General features: G+C 39.6%; 1 protein-coding gene across 2 annotated transcripts in view; it reads right to left on the bottom strand.

The window, feature by feature from the left end:
- The window catches only part of LOC128733165 (aminopeptidase N-like), a 39,257-nt gene extending 26,636 nt beyond the window's left edge, over window positions 1-12,621 (bottom strand). The window contains exons 1-2 of one of the 2 annotated variants that reach the window (XM_053826810.1): window positions 11,664-12,621; window positions 11,051-11,109 (exon numbers count right to left, since the gene is read on the bottom strand). In XM_053826810.1, coding sequence (XP_053682785.1) covers window positions 11,051-11,096 — 46 coding nt within the window. In that variant the 5' untranslated portion in view covers window positions 11,097-11,109; window positions 11,664-12,621. The remainder of the gene's footprint in view (window positions 1-11,050; window positions 11,110-11,663) is intronic. The other variant, XM_053826811.1, reaches the window with a different exon arrangement.
- Window positions 12,622-14,063: the final 1,442 nt, after the last annotated feature.

Here is a 14,063-nt window from a genome sequence, read left to right as displayed (position 1 = left end):
CTTCTAAACCTCACACTTTTCTGTAAGATATAAAAAACTTACTATGGTTGCAGCACGGTTTCACCTTCAGGGCTAGATCAATCGAGGGTGTTAAACACGGGGCACGCCCTGATTCACTGCAACTAACCTCGGCACCTCGGAATTGTGCCGGTGGGATATGGATGGATATGCATTTTTAATAGTTCCCGCTTTGAGTTATAAAACACGACACGATATGCGGAGCTGCTCCGGGTGAGCAACGCGATCGGTCCCGTCGTTTGCGAGTCAAGCACACACTAAAATCCATCGCTCATCGCCGGAATTGACCTATTTTAAAGTTTCCTAACTTAAGTAATTGTCTTGTTGTTTGTTGGTCAACCGTGAGTTTACGATGCTTTGCAAGGTGTCATTCTTTACAACTTAGGTATTGTGAATTTCTTAGTTGTGAATTTTTCTTGGTGTTGGCACCAAATTAAAATTTGAATGGTTTTTGAACCAATAAAATCAGTTGCAGACAAAAGTAAAATAAAATTTAAATCGTGCCAAGAAAAAGAATTGGATTTACCTAGTTGGTAACGTCATTGCCAACCATGCTGGCGACGATGATAACAAATTGCACCTTGTGTTGAAGCGAAGGTAAACAAACGTTTACCTTCTCCTTTCGCGAGCACTCCGATGCACACCTGATTTATGACCACCTGAGAATGTACACATGTTGGACTGTTTCTCTAGCATTTTCTGCTATCTATTAGAGGCTTACCCTTCTTCGGCCAATAGTGGTTCAACAATCAGATGAATATGCCTTCGGCTTACGTCGATTTTATGAACAAGCTTTTCCTATCAGACAACTTGTCAAGCAATCTTCTTCGTAGGCATTCATTTTTTTGACGGTGAGACTTGTTAATTAGTTGAATGCGAAATTGGATTGCATTACATTGTTTATTAGAAAGCAATGTGTCTGACAATATTGCATAACCAAAAATTCCCACAATTCACTTCCTCTAGCTACGTCTGGATATTACATATTACGTACGTCTGCTTTAAAACCTAATTAAATAAAGAAGGTGCTGGTACAGAATGAAGGAAGTTAGAAAGTATTTCATTCAGATTCCACTGCCGCCTGTTGTAATAGCATTGCACTGGAATGTTACACGTTAAAGGTTATCAGCGAAACGGCGAGACCTTTAGGTACATTTACGTGGCCTGTAAATCCAAGTGCCATTGCTGTAAATTAAAATCTATCTATAAGTCATTACAAACGTAAATATTTTTGAAGTGCAGCCCTGCATTTTTCAAATGAATGTCAAAACTAATGTAAACTGAGCGTCTTTGGAAATACATTGTAATGCAAAACTAGCTGCCAAACCAGCCTAATTAATCATGACAATTTTGAAGTGAAGATTACATAAAGTAAGTCTATTTTGTGCAGAGTTTTACGTGCCTGCTTATACTTGTAGCTTAGTACAAATATCCATTGTGCTTCTCATGCATTTTAGTGGTCTGTCAATCCAAGTGCCACTCACTACTGTAATCGAAATCTATCTTTGTCTCATTGCAAACGTAGATACTTTCTGAAAATAGTCCCACATTTTTCAAATGGCTGTCAAAACTAAAGTAAACTGAGCGTCTCTGGAAATACATTGTAACGCAAAAGCTAGCCAGCCAAATCAGCTTTGAACAATGTTGTCTGCAATAATATTCAATCACTTCGTTCTCGGTTGGGGTTCAAGTTTACTCCAACCCCTCACGTTCAAAACCCATTAAAGACAAATAAATCCTCTGCTTTACTGTTGTATCATCTTTAAATCAGACTTATTAAATTTCTCACATGACTGAGTTTCAATAGCCTCCGCTAACTTGGGAATAATCTAACTTACATGGTCACTTATTTTTAAGGATCACTAATAAAAAGGTGTTAATTGACGTATCACGTTCAATTAGGGAGTTTTGCACGATCGGGCAGCGTAATGATACCACGAGTAGTAAGTACCAGTGACGTGATGTCAGCGAGCAATTTCTATGTGCTAAGTGTGTGCTCAAGTACATTTTGTTTTTATTGATATTACCGTATTTATTTAATCAATAATTATTGATCAGGTACGAACCAGATCTGCGTTAAATACTGTCAAATTGAAGCAGATGAACTCAATGTATTCATCCAGTTGTAAACAAGATTGAGCTAAACGAAATGAATCTTCTAATCGCAGTACGCATGGAGAGCTCACACGTGTTGCAAAACTGTTTTTTACTGGTTTTGTTTTGGTTTGGGCTTCACTGCCGCTTTTTCCGCCGACCTCCTTTAACCTTTAAATTAGTGGCACGCTATTTTTGCTGTTACAAATTAATTCTATGTTTGATCCGTCCAATTGTCCGCCGAGTGACATCTCCCCAAATGGTCAGCACGGAGGTACGAAAAAATGAAATTAATTTGATTTTTGACTCACGCTTTATTTTCAGCACATCTTTTGACTGTGAGAAAATCTCATTGCATTGGACAATCTCGTCCGGCACGGCCCTAGGCAGCGTGACCATGACCGTATTATTGTCAACAACTCCAAATTACATTCCACTAGAATTGTGTTATGGGAGAGAAAATTTTTGATAAGAAAAAGCATAGGTTTACTGTCTTTGGCACCGACTAATTATAGTGTATGTACTGCCCGTCAGTACCTACGACGATGAGATTGAACTTTTACTGCCATTGATTACAGCGACAATTGAATTGGAATTTCTGCCTCAAAAAATAAACAACAAAGTAAAAAAACAGATGGTTATCTAGTAGAACTACAGCTTCGACAAGCATGTAATTGATACGACTAACTATAAGCTCTAGGATGTTGTGGACGGCTATTGTGGTTTACTTCACGTAAGAATTGTTCAGCAGTTTATAGTTATGGGGAAATGTTTGTGGTCGTTTTCCGCTTGGCATGATGATGAAATCAATACTCAGGGAAAAGTAATGTGTGTGGCTTCTGGTTAGCCGGGGATCGGCCTGGCCAACTAAACAAACCGAACGAAAGCAATAAAATCTGTTAGTTACTCATTTTTCTTCACCGTAGACGTGGAGGGCCCCATATGGTGTGGCCTGCAGTCAGTCTTTTCAGCAAATATTTGAAATTGCATCATTAGCATGTAACATCAGTTGAGTTTAACTGGTGAGCTAGAAACTATTAATCATTGTATTTTCACCAGAAAAAAAAGTGTGGAAACAAATGAATAATTACGAATATTTAATCAAATACGCACTTAGAATGAATTCATACTAGCTGGGAAGGTAAAGCATGATACCACGTTGCGTATGAATTTAATGGCAAAACATGATAACGATAGTAGAGATAAGAAAACGCAATTAACGCACTCTGTGGTCGTAGGTGTACTGGAAAGATCCAAAGCATTTTGTGTGTGCCTCAGCACGAAACTAACAAAACTCACTTAGTCATGAGTATTTTTTTCTCCGAAATACCTCAGTACTTGAACAAACAGTTAGTGTTTGATTTGAGTACCGATAAGTGTAGCGGGAAGCTTCTACCATCACGAGCGTCGGACGACAACGACGTTCGCAAAACTTGTTTATATTTCTTCCCTTTACCTCATTCTAACCGGGCACCCGAAAGAATGCATCTCGCTTATACCTAAAGTAAACATTCGAGTTCTGCAAACACAGCAATCTAACACGGACGACGGAAGGGCTCATGTGACCGCCGCGGGAATAACTGAACAGGTCGGCGAAATCCACGCGGCGACGATACAGTAGTTACTATCGCACGTCACTGCCAAGATATGGTACGGAATACGGATATCAGTTTTCAATTGTTTAAAGTAGGAATCATAATAGAGTCCAAAATTCAAACAATGCGAATAACCTGATAAATCCATTTGAAGATAAGATTTTCATGCGTAAAAATTATTATCATTAGTATGTTGCGAGTAATTGCTTTGAGACGTTGTATGTTTACTGATAAATATCCAATACTGATAACTTGTCTAGTTCATAGGGCGGATGTTTTTTTGCGAGGTGAGATCATTCTCAATTTGGTCTCGGACCGGAAGAGAAACAACCATTCTGCTGAAAATCTCAGAAAAAAAGAGGCCTTAGCAACAACAATTTTGGTACGAGTGGATTATTTTTTTGAAATCAAAGATCTTGCATTTACTTGATATTTTATTCTACATGGCGGTTTTGGATCTATTTTATATATGTTTTGTTTGATTATAATCACTTTAACAGTTTTGGTTATTCGTGATTTTTGCGGGGTTGGGATTTGAACCCTGGTCCTCGGCGTGAGAGTCATTCAATGATTAAGGTGTACCTCAGAGACAACTGGGATCCTTTAGAACAGTGTTTTCCTAGTGAGCCTAATAAGTTTCGTGGGAAAATCTTGTTCAAGCAGTATCTACTACAGCTCATTTCGCTTGAGTGAATCATATACCGCCTTGAAGTCCACAAACGGGTGATAAGTCTGCTCGTTGCACTCCCGGCACTTATTCAAGATCTATCAAGATAGTAGCAGCTCCCAATTTCTCACGTAAAATTAAGAGCAAAATTACGTCTTCAACAATTGGCGAGTAAGTTTGGATGACTATAAAACTGTCCGATCCGTTTATTTCGTACCGGATCGAGTAAGGTATGCCATTTTTCTTAAGGTCTTCGAAATTTCTTTGACAGTTTCCGCTTCTGACAACATGCTCAATTAGTGCCAGTACAGTTCTTCAACACTTGCCCGGATCACCGCCAAATTATTTGACTGCTATAGTATAGATACAGTGCAATAAATTAACAAAATCCCCTATGAAAACGAACGATTGTTGAGGGTAAGAACTAGAGGAGGGTGATACCTCACTTGCTTAACTAGTGGAGATGGAGCGAGCGAAACATCCTGCGAGCTGGTGAAGCAGAGATCCAGATAGCGAATGTTCTCGTTGGTCACGTGGATGATATGTCGCAAAATGGCAGAACTGTAGCAGTCTAGAAGCCGTAATGCTGAACGCACCGAGCACAGTGGAGTGATGGGGATCCGGATGGACAAAACCATTACTGAATGGTTGCCATAAAAGTCCTGGTAGGTTGAAATCACCGATAATAATGAGCTCGTCGGTAGCTGTCGCCAAATCGATGACTGACATTACCGAGCGAGAGTGAACGTCGATCAGAGCTTCGGCTCGTACTCAATCGGGGGGAAAGTAAATTCCACACAAAAACAACCTACAGTTAGTGAACACTTCCACTATTTTTGGGCCCACGGTGGCATCAAAAAACTTCATATTCGGGACCAAACACCTGACATGAGAGAGTTCGCGAGTCGTGCCAGGTTTCGGTTAGTACAATGATATCGTAGCAGCCAGGAGGAACTCGTTCACGTCGCAGTTCACCCCTCCAACATTTTGGACTGGGTTGGGAGGGCCGGAATATTATGACGGACAATGGCACTAATTTTACCAGTGCAGATTGGTTCCTCATCCAAACAATTATCAAGCAATTTTTAAGAACATAAGATCAACCACAAATTGAAAATTCCCTGAGTGTTACAGGTTTTAAATGGAAATTTAACACCTGTAATACTCAGAAACTGTGAAAACTGCACTTCGAGTAATGCTACGGGAAACACATCCAATGGAATTGGTTTTGCGGACAGCTTTGTCCGAATGTGGGGTAACGAATGTAATTACCTATAGACCTTTGAAGCATATGTCCGATAATCCTCCTGACTGAGATGATGAGGAGCCGCACGTGATCGGATGGTAGGAACCATCGTGAATACTGTATTGGTGATCTAGTAATGATCGTGGGTGAATCTCTCCGGTCGTGGATATTGGTCGAAAGGTGCGGTCAAAAAGTTTTTTCGAGGAATGGACGGGTGAGAACGGTTTGCGTGAGAACATCGAGATCAGTGTATCACGAGATAGGTTTGCAAAATAATACTAACACAAACAGCGAATTCCATTCCCGACCCGGAACATGTTGCCATCATTATACACACGAGTGATGAATATGCGCCAACATATAAAACGCTTGATATCGCTTAATTGGAAAAATAACAAATCAAGGTACTCAATGGTGAAAATTTTCATCGTTGTTTTAAGCACTTTTGCTGAGAGATGAATAGTATATTTCTCTGTGAAAGGTTATACAGTAATGTTCCGATTTTGTCAGCTCCCGATTTTGTCTACCCCCGATTTTATCGGCTTTTTATCACGATTTTGTCTGCCTATAAATTTTGTTCAACTTTTGTGCTTTTAAACATGATTTATAAGACTTTTCAGTCTACAAGAAACTATTCTGATTCCCTAAGGAGAGTTTTTGAATAAAATGATGCCTCTTTGCGAGTAATTCGGCGTCAAAATTAGGGTATTTTATAATAAAAGTTCTACAGTTCCTAAACAAGCAAAGATAGAGGTATACTATATTCAGCAATGTCGTATATTTTTACTATTTGTACAACTTTGCAAAACAGAAAAAAAGTCATACAACAACTACAAAAACAGCTAAAGCAGAAAAACTGGTTCTAACGAATCAAAAATAGGATTTTTCTATCTTTGCTGAAGAGATAGAAGGTTACTGTCTTCAGCAAAAATTCTTGTAATAATACGCTGTAAAACTTTGCAGAACACATCAACGTGATATATCAAAACTGAAGGAGAATAAATTTTTTATTGCACTTTTAGGGGGATTAATCAAAATTTGATTTCCGCTTGACGATAGAACTTTTAATTTTAAGCAACTCTTCCAAACGTTCCATAAACCTAAAACCAAGTTTTCCTGCAGTGGTGGGCACCGCTAACCGAAAATTTAGCGTCTCTAACCGAAAAAGTTAGCTCGCTAATCGCTAAACGCTAATCGATAAACTCAGATTAGCGAAAATTTCGCTAATCGATAAATCTGAATTACCCAAAAACATTTTTGTTTTGAGCATATACTATATATAACGCAAATAACTGTCGACAATTCATAATTTTTGGACATAATATATATGCAGAAAAAATGGACTGATTTTAGTATTTTTTCTTGCGATTACCCAGCCAACTGGTAATGAACCCACCTATGTATCGCCAATTGGAATTGATTGTGTACATAAATAATTTGACAGGATTATCAATTGGTTTTTAGCAGTTGCGACGAAAACAGACAAGCAACTACATCCGATGCCCCACTGCCAGATGCTGCCCGAAGTGAAGAAGTTGGATAACGTGAGGTACTTCTTCTCCCTTCTAGAGAATGGTTAAGTGCAGTAGAAGCTGAAAAGGGACACCAAGAGAAAGGTGCCCTCAGCCTTCCGCGCCTTGGGGAGGTCGGAACTAAACAGTGAAAAAGTACCTCGCCAAAATGGACATTCTTAAGCTGGCTGAAGGCTGAAGGTGCTGGTGAAAAACATCTTTACGACGAAAGATGACGAGACCTACTTGATGTTAGATGGCAACGACTGTCAAAGCACTGAGTATATTTAGTTCGAAAACAGACACTGATGAAGCCTGCAAGTCGTAGGCGAAATACGTATCTGTCGCGAATAAATATAGATAGTAGAATTTCAAGTATCGTATTCTACTAAGACGATCCAAAAACTTCAGACATTACGCCGCATCAAGAAGGTAAGCGGTGGCGTCAAATATATCTCCCACAGAAAGTTCCCAAAGAATGTCCTTCTGTAACTGACGATCAGCGGGAAGCGAATGTTCAAGCTGCTGTTCTGTCTTTCGGGGCTTATGGTGAATGGGGATATATGGAGTATGAAGTGAATGCTGGAAGTTACCACCTGGAGAACGTGGTGTTTTGGCCGCCTCGGCCTAGGCCCAATGTGCCAAAATGTCAATGGAGGAGATGTACCGCTTAAAGATAAACATTGTACTGAATACCGTCAACCCTTCCGGTGTCCCTCAGCTGCAAACAATAGAACATTTTCATTGTTTCATCGACCATGACTAAGGTTCCGGTTAGCTGCCGTCAGGTCGACCGACAGGGCGTCGAAGCATTTGTTGTAGAAGGCTTAATAAAAGTAGCATTTAAGGAAACTTTTTGTAGTTCTTTTCATCTTCCTTGAAAAAGCTTTAAAAATAAAAAGCGAAACATCAGAGTAACCAAAAATTTGTTACGATTTTAGTTTGACTACATACGCCACTTCCAAAGAAGTTCTTTTAATCGCGGTCCGTATTTTGTTTATTTTTGAAATGCATACGTTATCGCCACAACTTGTTTGTCCTTGAAGAAAAAAACTTAGAAACTTAGTATCTATTATCCAGAAATATTCTTGTTTCAGTTTCATATTGCATGCTCTCTCAGTGTCTGTTTCTTATGTTATTATTGCCGGAAATCAAATTTCGATTCAATTAGAACTCGTTTAGAACAGTAGAATTCGACTTGTCTGGAAAAGATGAGTGGACCTCTCAATATACATGATCCTTCCTCTGTCATGCACCAGACAGTAATATGTACTATTATTTTGGTGATTCAACCGCATACAAACTTGTTGATTTGTGACATTATTTCTGACCAATGCAATATAAAAATGGCGAGGTAAAGTTTGAATGATTTCACAATTTTCATGCAGCTTTAGCGCTTTAGCGGTTAGCGATTTCAAGGGTTTATTTTTAGCGAAGCCAATGGTTTCGCTAACGTATTCCAAATGTAGCGAAAACGCTAACTCGCCAACCAGAATTTAGCGCCGCTAACAAGCGATCTAGCGAATTAGCGAAATTGTGCCCAACACTCCGGACCAGAGTGCTGTGCCCGGTTGGTTGAGCTTTCGGTTAACCAATTGAGGGTTAAAATTAAAAAAGAAGAAAACTTATCCAATTTAATTCTACTATGTATTAATTTTAGGTTTCGTATTCTACTAAGAGGCTCCAAAACTTGAGGGTTAAAATTTAATTTTTAGTAGAAGTCTTCAATATTGTAAGGTCTTAAGTGGAAGTCTTGAATTTTGAAAAAAATTTCGAAAAAAAATTCCCGATTTGGTTTTCCCATTTTTCCAGTCCAAAATTCAACATGGGGGTGACAAAATTGGAACATTACTGTAATATAAATTATCTAAATACAGCACTCGTGCGCTAATTGCACGTCCTCTAATCGCACCGTCTTTCAATTGCACGTCCGCTAGTTGCACGATCGTGCAACTAAAAAGCTGTTATCTGTCAAACTTCACGTGGTTTCCTAGGCGGCTGCTATAAACAAAAATGCAGCGTTGCCGAATAAAAACTCTCTCGCTGCATTACGTAGATATATTGCAAGCAAATTAACACAAATTTTGCTGAACTTGACGAATTGGACACGTATTCATTAGGCTTTTGGTTCGTTTGTAAAGATTTAAATGTTTTTCCCAAAATCTAGTGCCCGTGTGAATGCCTGAGAAGAGTTCTTTACGGTGATAACGCATGACGTTTTACAATAAATATTGGCAGCCATCGTGCAATTAAAAAACGAAATTCGCTAGTTGCATCGCATCATTCGTGCAATTAACGAACGAATGGTGTAATACAATCTAAACAACCTCTAAAAACTCTAGGGTAATCAACCTATTTTGGACCCAATCAGTAGTACATAATATTTTGTAGTGATCGAAGTAACCCGAGACGGCGAAAATTATCGTGAAACCTGTTACCTCCCAATTTTTTTTGGTAGATGTGTGTGTTTTGTGTTATTAAGAAAGGCTAAAGTAGTGAAAATAATTAAATCTAACGATGATAGCACAAGCGAACCTTTTTCGGCCGTACTAACACGAGCGGAGCCGGGAGCCGGCTCGATTCCGGCGGCTGGTGTAGTACAGATGCAGCAATAGATTGCCACCAATGCACTACTTGAGCAGCAACAATAGAGTCCGGCCGTCGCCATGAATAGTGACGAGCAGTTGGCGGTACCAGATGGCAGCGTTGGTCCTAATCGGGTCACGAACGGTGGACAAAAACAAACTTAGGTACACCGACGCGAGGACACAGGTGAGGTGAGTGAATTCAGTTTCGGTACGAAAATAACATGTCAAGGACGACGATTGCGGTGTGTGGTCTCTTCGTGATGAAACTTATTCTCATACACCAAGTGCTTTATGCAGGTTCCGGAAACGGAAAGTGAGCGAAAAGGATTGAAAGTCCGGTGAGTGGCTGTAAAAGAGTATTCTTTTGCTTCACAAAAGATAAGCAATGTTCCAATACGTTGTTTCGTAGTTCGAATAAAGAAGATTTCGCAGGATTATTCCGCGCGACCTTGTAATACTTAAGTGACATTTTTTACACCTAGTGGGACTGTTATGAAATTGATATCAAAATAAGTGAAAATAATAAGAAGAAATAAGATTTTTTTCAAATAAAAGTAAACGAAACAAGGGACGAAAAAAACGACCGTCTCGGATGAATATTTTTTATCCCCCGGTCGAAATCAAGCTAATCTTACATCTAAATAAATCGCAGCGGCACCGATCAATCCACCGGCATGGGAAAGCATCGATCGAATTATTGTTCAGCCAGTCCGAGTGGCACTGCAATGGCACTGGTACGTTGATGGTACAAATCTGTGGTTAGTCAAAAGGTCAACAAATTCGACGGGGCCCCCGGAGCATGACACGTTCGCCCTTCCCGCGTGCGCGCGTGTAGCCAAATCAAGAGCACATCGGCTGGATTCATTTTTTTTTTTTTTTTTTGAAACATCGATTGAATCTTAGCGCCATCGAAGCAAAAAGCATGCAAGAAGCGTGAACAGCGAGAAAGAGACGTAACTCAATTACCTTCGCTTTCCATAACCGGCTCCAGTTCATCATCTTCTTATAGTTGTTGGTTAGATTTTTTTTTGTTTTACCGTAACGTTTTTTTTTTTATTTTCATCATCCGTCAGGGTGTGAAGAAAAAAGCCAATCCAAACCCAACGTTTTGAACGGAAAGCCAAGTCGTCCCGAGTCGTATCCATCAAAGTCATTTACATACAGGTCCAGAATGTACAGGCACGTTAGCAAACAGTTTAAATAATGTACGAATTTAATTTTCAGCTTATTTAGTTGGTTGTTGGTTGTTTATAATTGACCTTACACCGTTTACCGCAAGTATCAGCTTTTAAAAGAAGGGGTACGTGGAGATACAATAAAAATGTGCTTACCTTCATTTATGTATCCAGACGTATCCATTTCGTAATGCGATCCCATTGATGTGAAAGCTCTGCAAATAAAATTGCGACCATTACTTTAGTTCGTTTGACATTTAAAGATAGGTTAGTTATTTCAAACTCATTCCAACCATTCAATTCAATCATTACTTCATAAATCAACGTTAAATACAGCCCCCAGCACCTGACAAGGCCGGATGATATAATTTTGCATTTGAAAAATTTCATCTATTCACTTTCGTTCCTTCCTTCGGCAAGGTCAGATTCTGTTGTTTAACTTTCGGCCCCAGGCAAAAGTGAACGAAAACACAAAAAATAATCATTTTTCTGTTATTTTCTAACATGTTCTCCTCCTTGCTCAGGAGCATCAGGTTTAGAAATGACATATCAAAGCTATTTTTACACGTTTCGAATATCATTAGGGAGAGCCTAGACTGCTAACGTAACGAATTTCTAATTCATTTTCAAATCATAAAACAAGCGTTCAAAGAAAATGAGTTATACGATGCCGACATGCAAATCGACTATTAACATTTCAGTTCTAAATGGGTAGGTAGAGTAGAACATATTTACTGCCGGTGCTTGATGCAGGGCAAAATTCACCTACCTTGGCAAACAGTACTCGGTATAATATACACTTGTGACAGACTATTTTGCCTGCCACTAATAAAAGTGGACCTTTCCTTTCCTTTCCTTGTAGGTATATAAAACCGCGTTTCGGTTGATTGTTACTAGCAGTGAAATTGCTACGAAATCGATTTACTGACCGTAGAAAATTTCCTGCTCCAAGTGATTGTACAGTTTAAATCACTGTATCACTGATGAAAGTCGTTGAAAATCCAATAACATTCCGAAAGAATAAATTTACTGCCCAATTTAAACACTATAAAAGCATAATGATTTCGGCTCTCTTCGGACGTACATCCCCCTATGGCACTGAATGATATCACAGTCTAACTTGAACCTTTCTCACACGTTTCCAACCGAAAAAAAACACGCACTAACAGAATCCGTATTTTGCATCACGTATCATTCGATTCGGTTCACCTTCCTTTTTCTTCTAGATTACGATCAAACAAATGTGCATCTTTTCGGCAGCGCACTGGTGAGTCACTGAACCGAATTCTTTAAATACGCACGAAAAACGAACCAATATATGGCTAATCTCTCGACGATATGTTGTGTAGTAGCAAGCAGCAAACCCTCGTCCTCGGCCTCCGGCCCACTATTCCGCATCCGCATCCGCAGCACAAAGATTTTCGTTTTTCACCGTTCCAATCGGAACATCACAACTTCACACTGGCCAATTAAAAAGAAAAACTACCGGTACGCTGTGGAGCGTAGTCGTTCAATAATAACACAAAAACAGCGCACGGAGAACCGTTCGCTTGCGACTGCTTCCTTGGAGTTAGCACAACCTACTACCGACCGACCGACCGACTCTGCGAGTCTGACTTTGAATCATGTGAGCTGAGCGCCCCAGCAGTTCCCCCCAAACCAAGAAAAAAGAGTCTGTTTGAATCGGACGAAAGTTTATCGTGCGGATGCTAAATAAAAGCGACCGATTGAAACGAACCGCGGAGCATAAATATCAACAGCAAGCAGGCACAACGACTCAGCGAGGGAAAAAAATCAAGAGAACCAACCACCAGAGAGAGAGCAAACTATATCAAAATTATCATGCGATCATACCCACCGCCCGTCCGCCCGCTAGTCAGTCAGCCCAGCCGGTAGGTCGGTAGGTTAGGTAGGATGTATGCTCAGCAGCTCAAGCCAAAGCCATGCTGAGAAATCTGCAGGCCGAATATGAAAATCTCACTCTCATTTCGTATGAGCACGTTTGCCAGGGATTGTGCTGCGGCGGATTCCCTTTCCGTACCGTGTGTGCGGCGTTTGGGAGACAGTCGCATACACCGGGAAGGTAGTGTCGCATATAATGGTACGGGCCTTAACTTGTTCGTAAGAAAAAAAGTCCTGATAAAAATTTTAAAACAATATTTTATGTTGTTCCTGAGTTATGGCCGATTAACGTGGTTTTCATGAATGTATAATTCAGTACACTGATACGAGCAAACAGTTTCTCATGAAACTCTTTCTTAGCATATTCACAAATTGATCTTGAGCTAGGCCATCTCTTGCTAATCTTGGGGGAAAAAAGGAAAAGAGCGCGGGGGAAAACCTGACAAAAACCGAATGAATGAGATAGAAAAAGTAGCAAACGCGAGAGAGAGAGAGAGAGAGAGAGAGAGAGAGAGAGAGAGAGAGAAAGAAAGAAGAAAAGCCTGCCAGTGCAAAAAGAAAACGGAAAGAAAAATCACGACTGAGTGGGAGAAAAAAACTGGAAAAGAAAAACGGAAAAATGACGCAAATAAGAGGGAAAACGAAAAAGAAGAGAATGAAAAATGAAAAAAAAATCTGGAAAACGAGAAGAAATATGACGCCAAATTGGAGAGGAAAAACGACAAAAGGGAAGGAAAACCAGGATAGAAAAGGAGGAAAAGAACAGGATAAAATACGGGATCAGGAAAACAGATAAAAACAACAAATAGAAAACGCGTTAATGGGTCAGAAGACTAAAAACGAAACGGGAAAAGACGAAAAATGGATCAAAATAGAAGAAAAACAAGAGAAAAATCATGAGGAAAAAAGGCAAAAAGAAAAGAGAGAGAGGAAATATCCAGCAGAAAGGAAAGACGAGAAAAGAAGGAAAAACCTGATTTAATCCACCTAGTGGTGAAAGGAACCTTTCTTATATGGTCTTACTTGCTATTTGAGATCGATTTCTATCGTCTTCGGATCGTATTTCACGTCTTCGGAAAATAACTCATCTATTGGCTAACGTTACGTTGTGCGTTGGTTTACATACAATTTTTGGAAACTGAAGTTTACAAAATTTGAACAAAATAGAAGCACTTATAAATTTTGATGGTTCCTTCTCTCAAGAAATTGCTGAGTAAGTTTTTACTAATGTGGGTAAGTGCAAGTAAAAGTAAGTTGTAAGAAATAT

This window comes from Sabethes cyaneus, chromosome 1 (genome assembly GCF_943734655.1).
Source record: "Sabethes cyaneus chromosome 1, idSabCyanKW18_F2, whole genome shotgun sequence".
In the NCBI taxonomy this organism is placed as follows: Eukaryota; Metazoa; Arthropoda; class Insecta; order Diptera; family Culicidae; genus Sabethes; species Sabethes cyaneus.
Note: the sequence above shows the minus strand (reverse complement) of the source record. Positions and strands in the feature narration are given on the sequence as shown.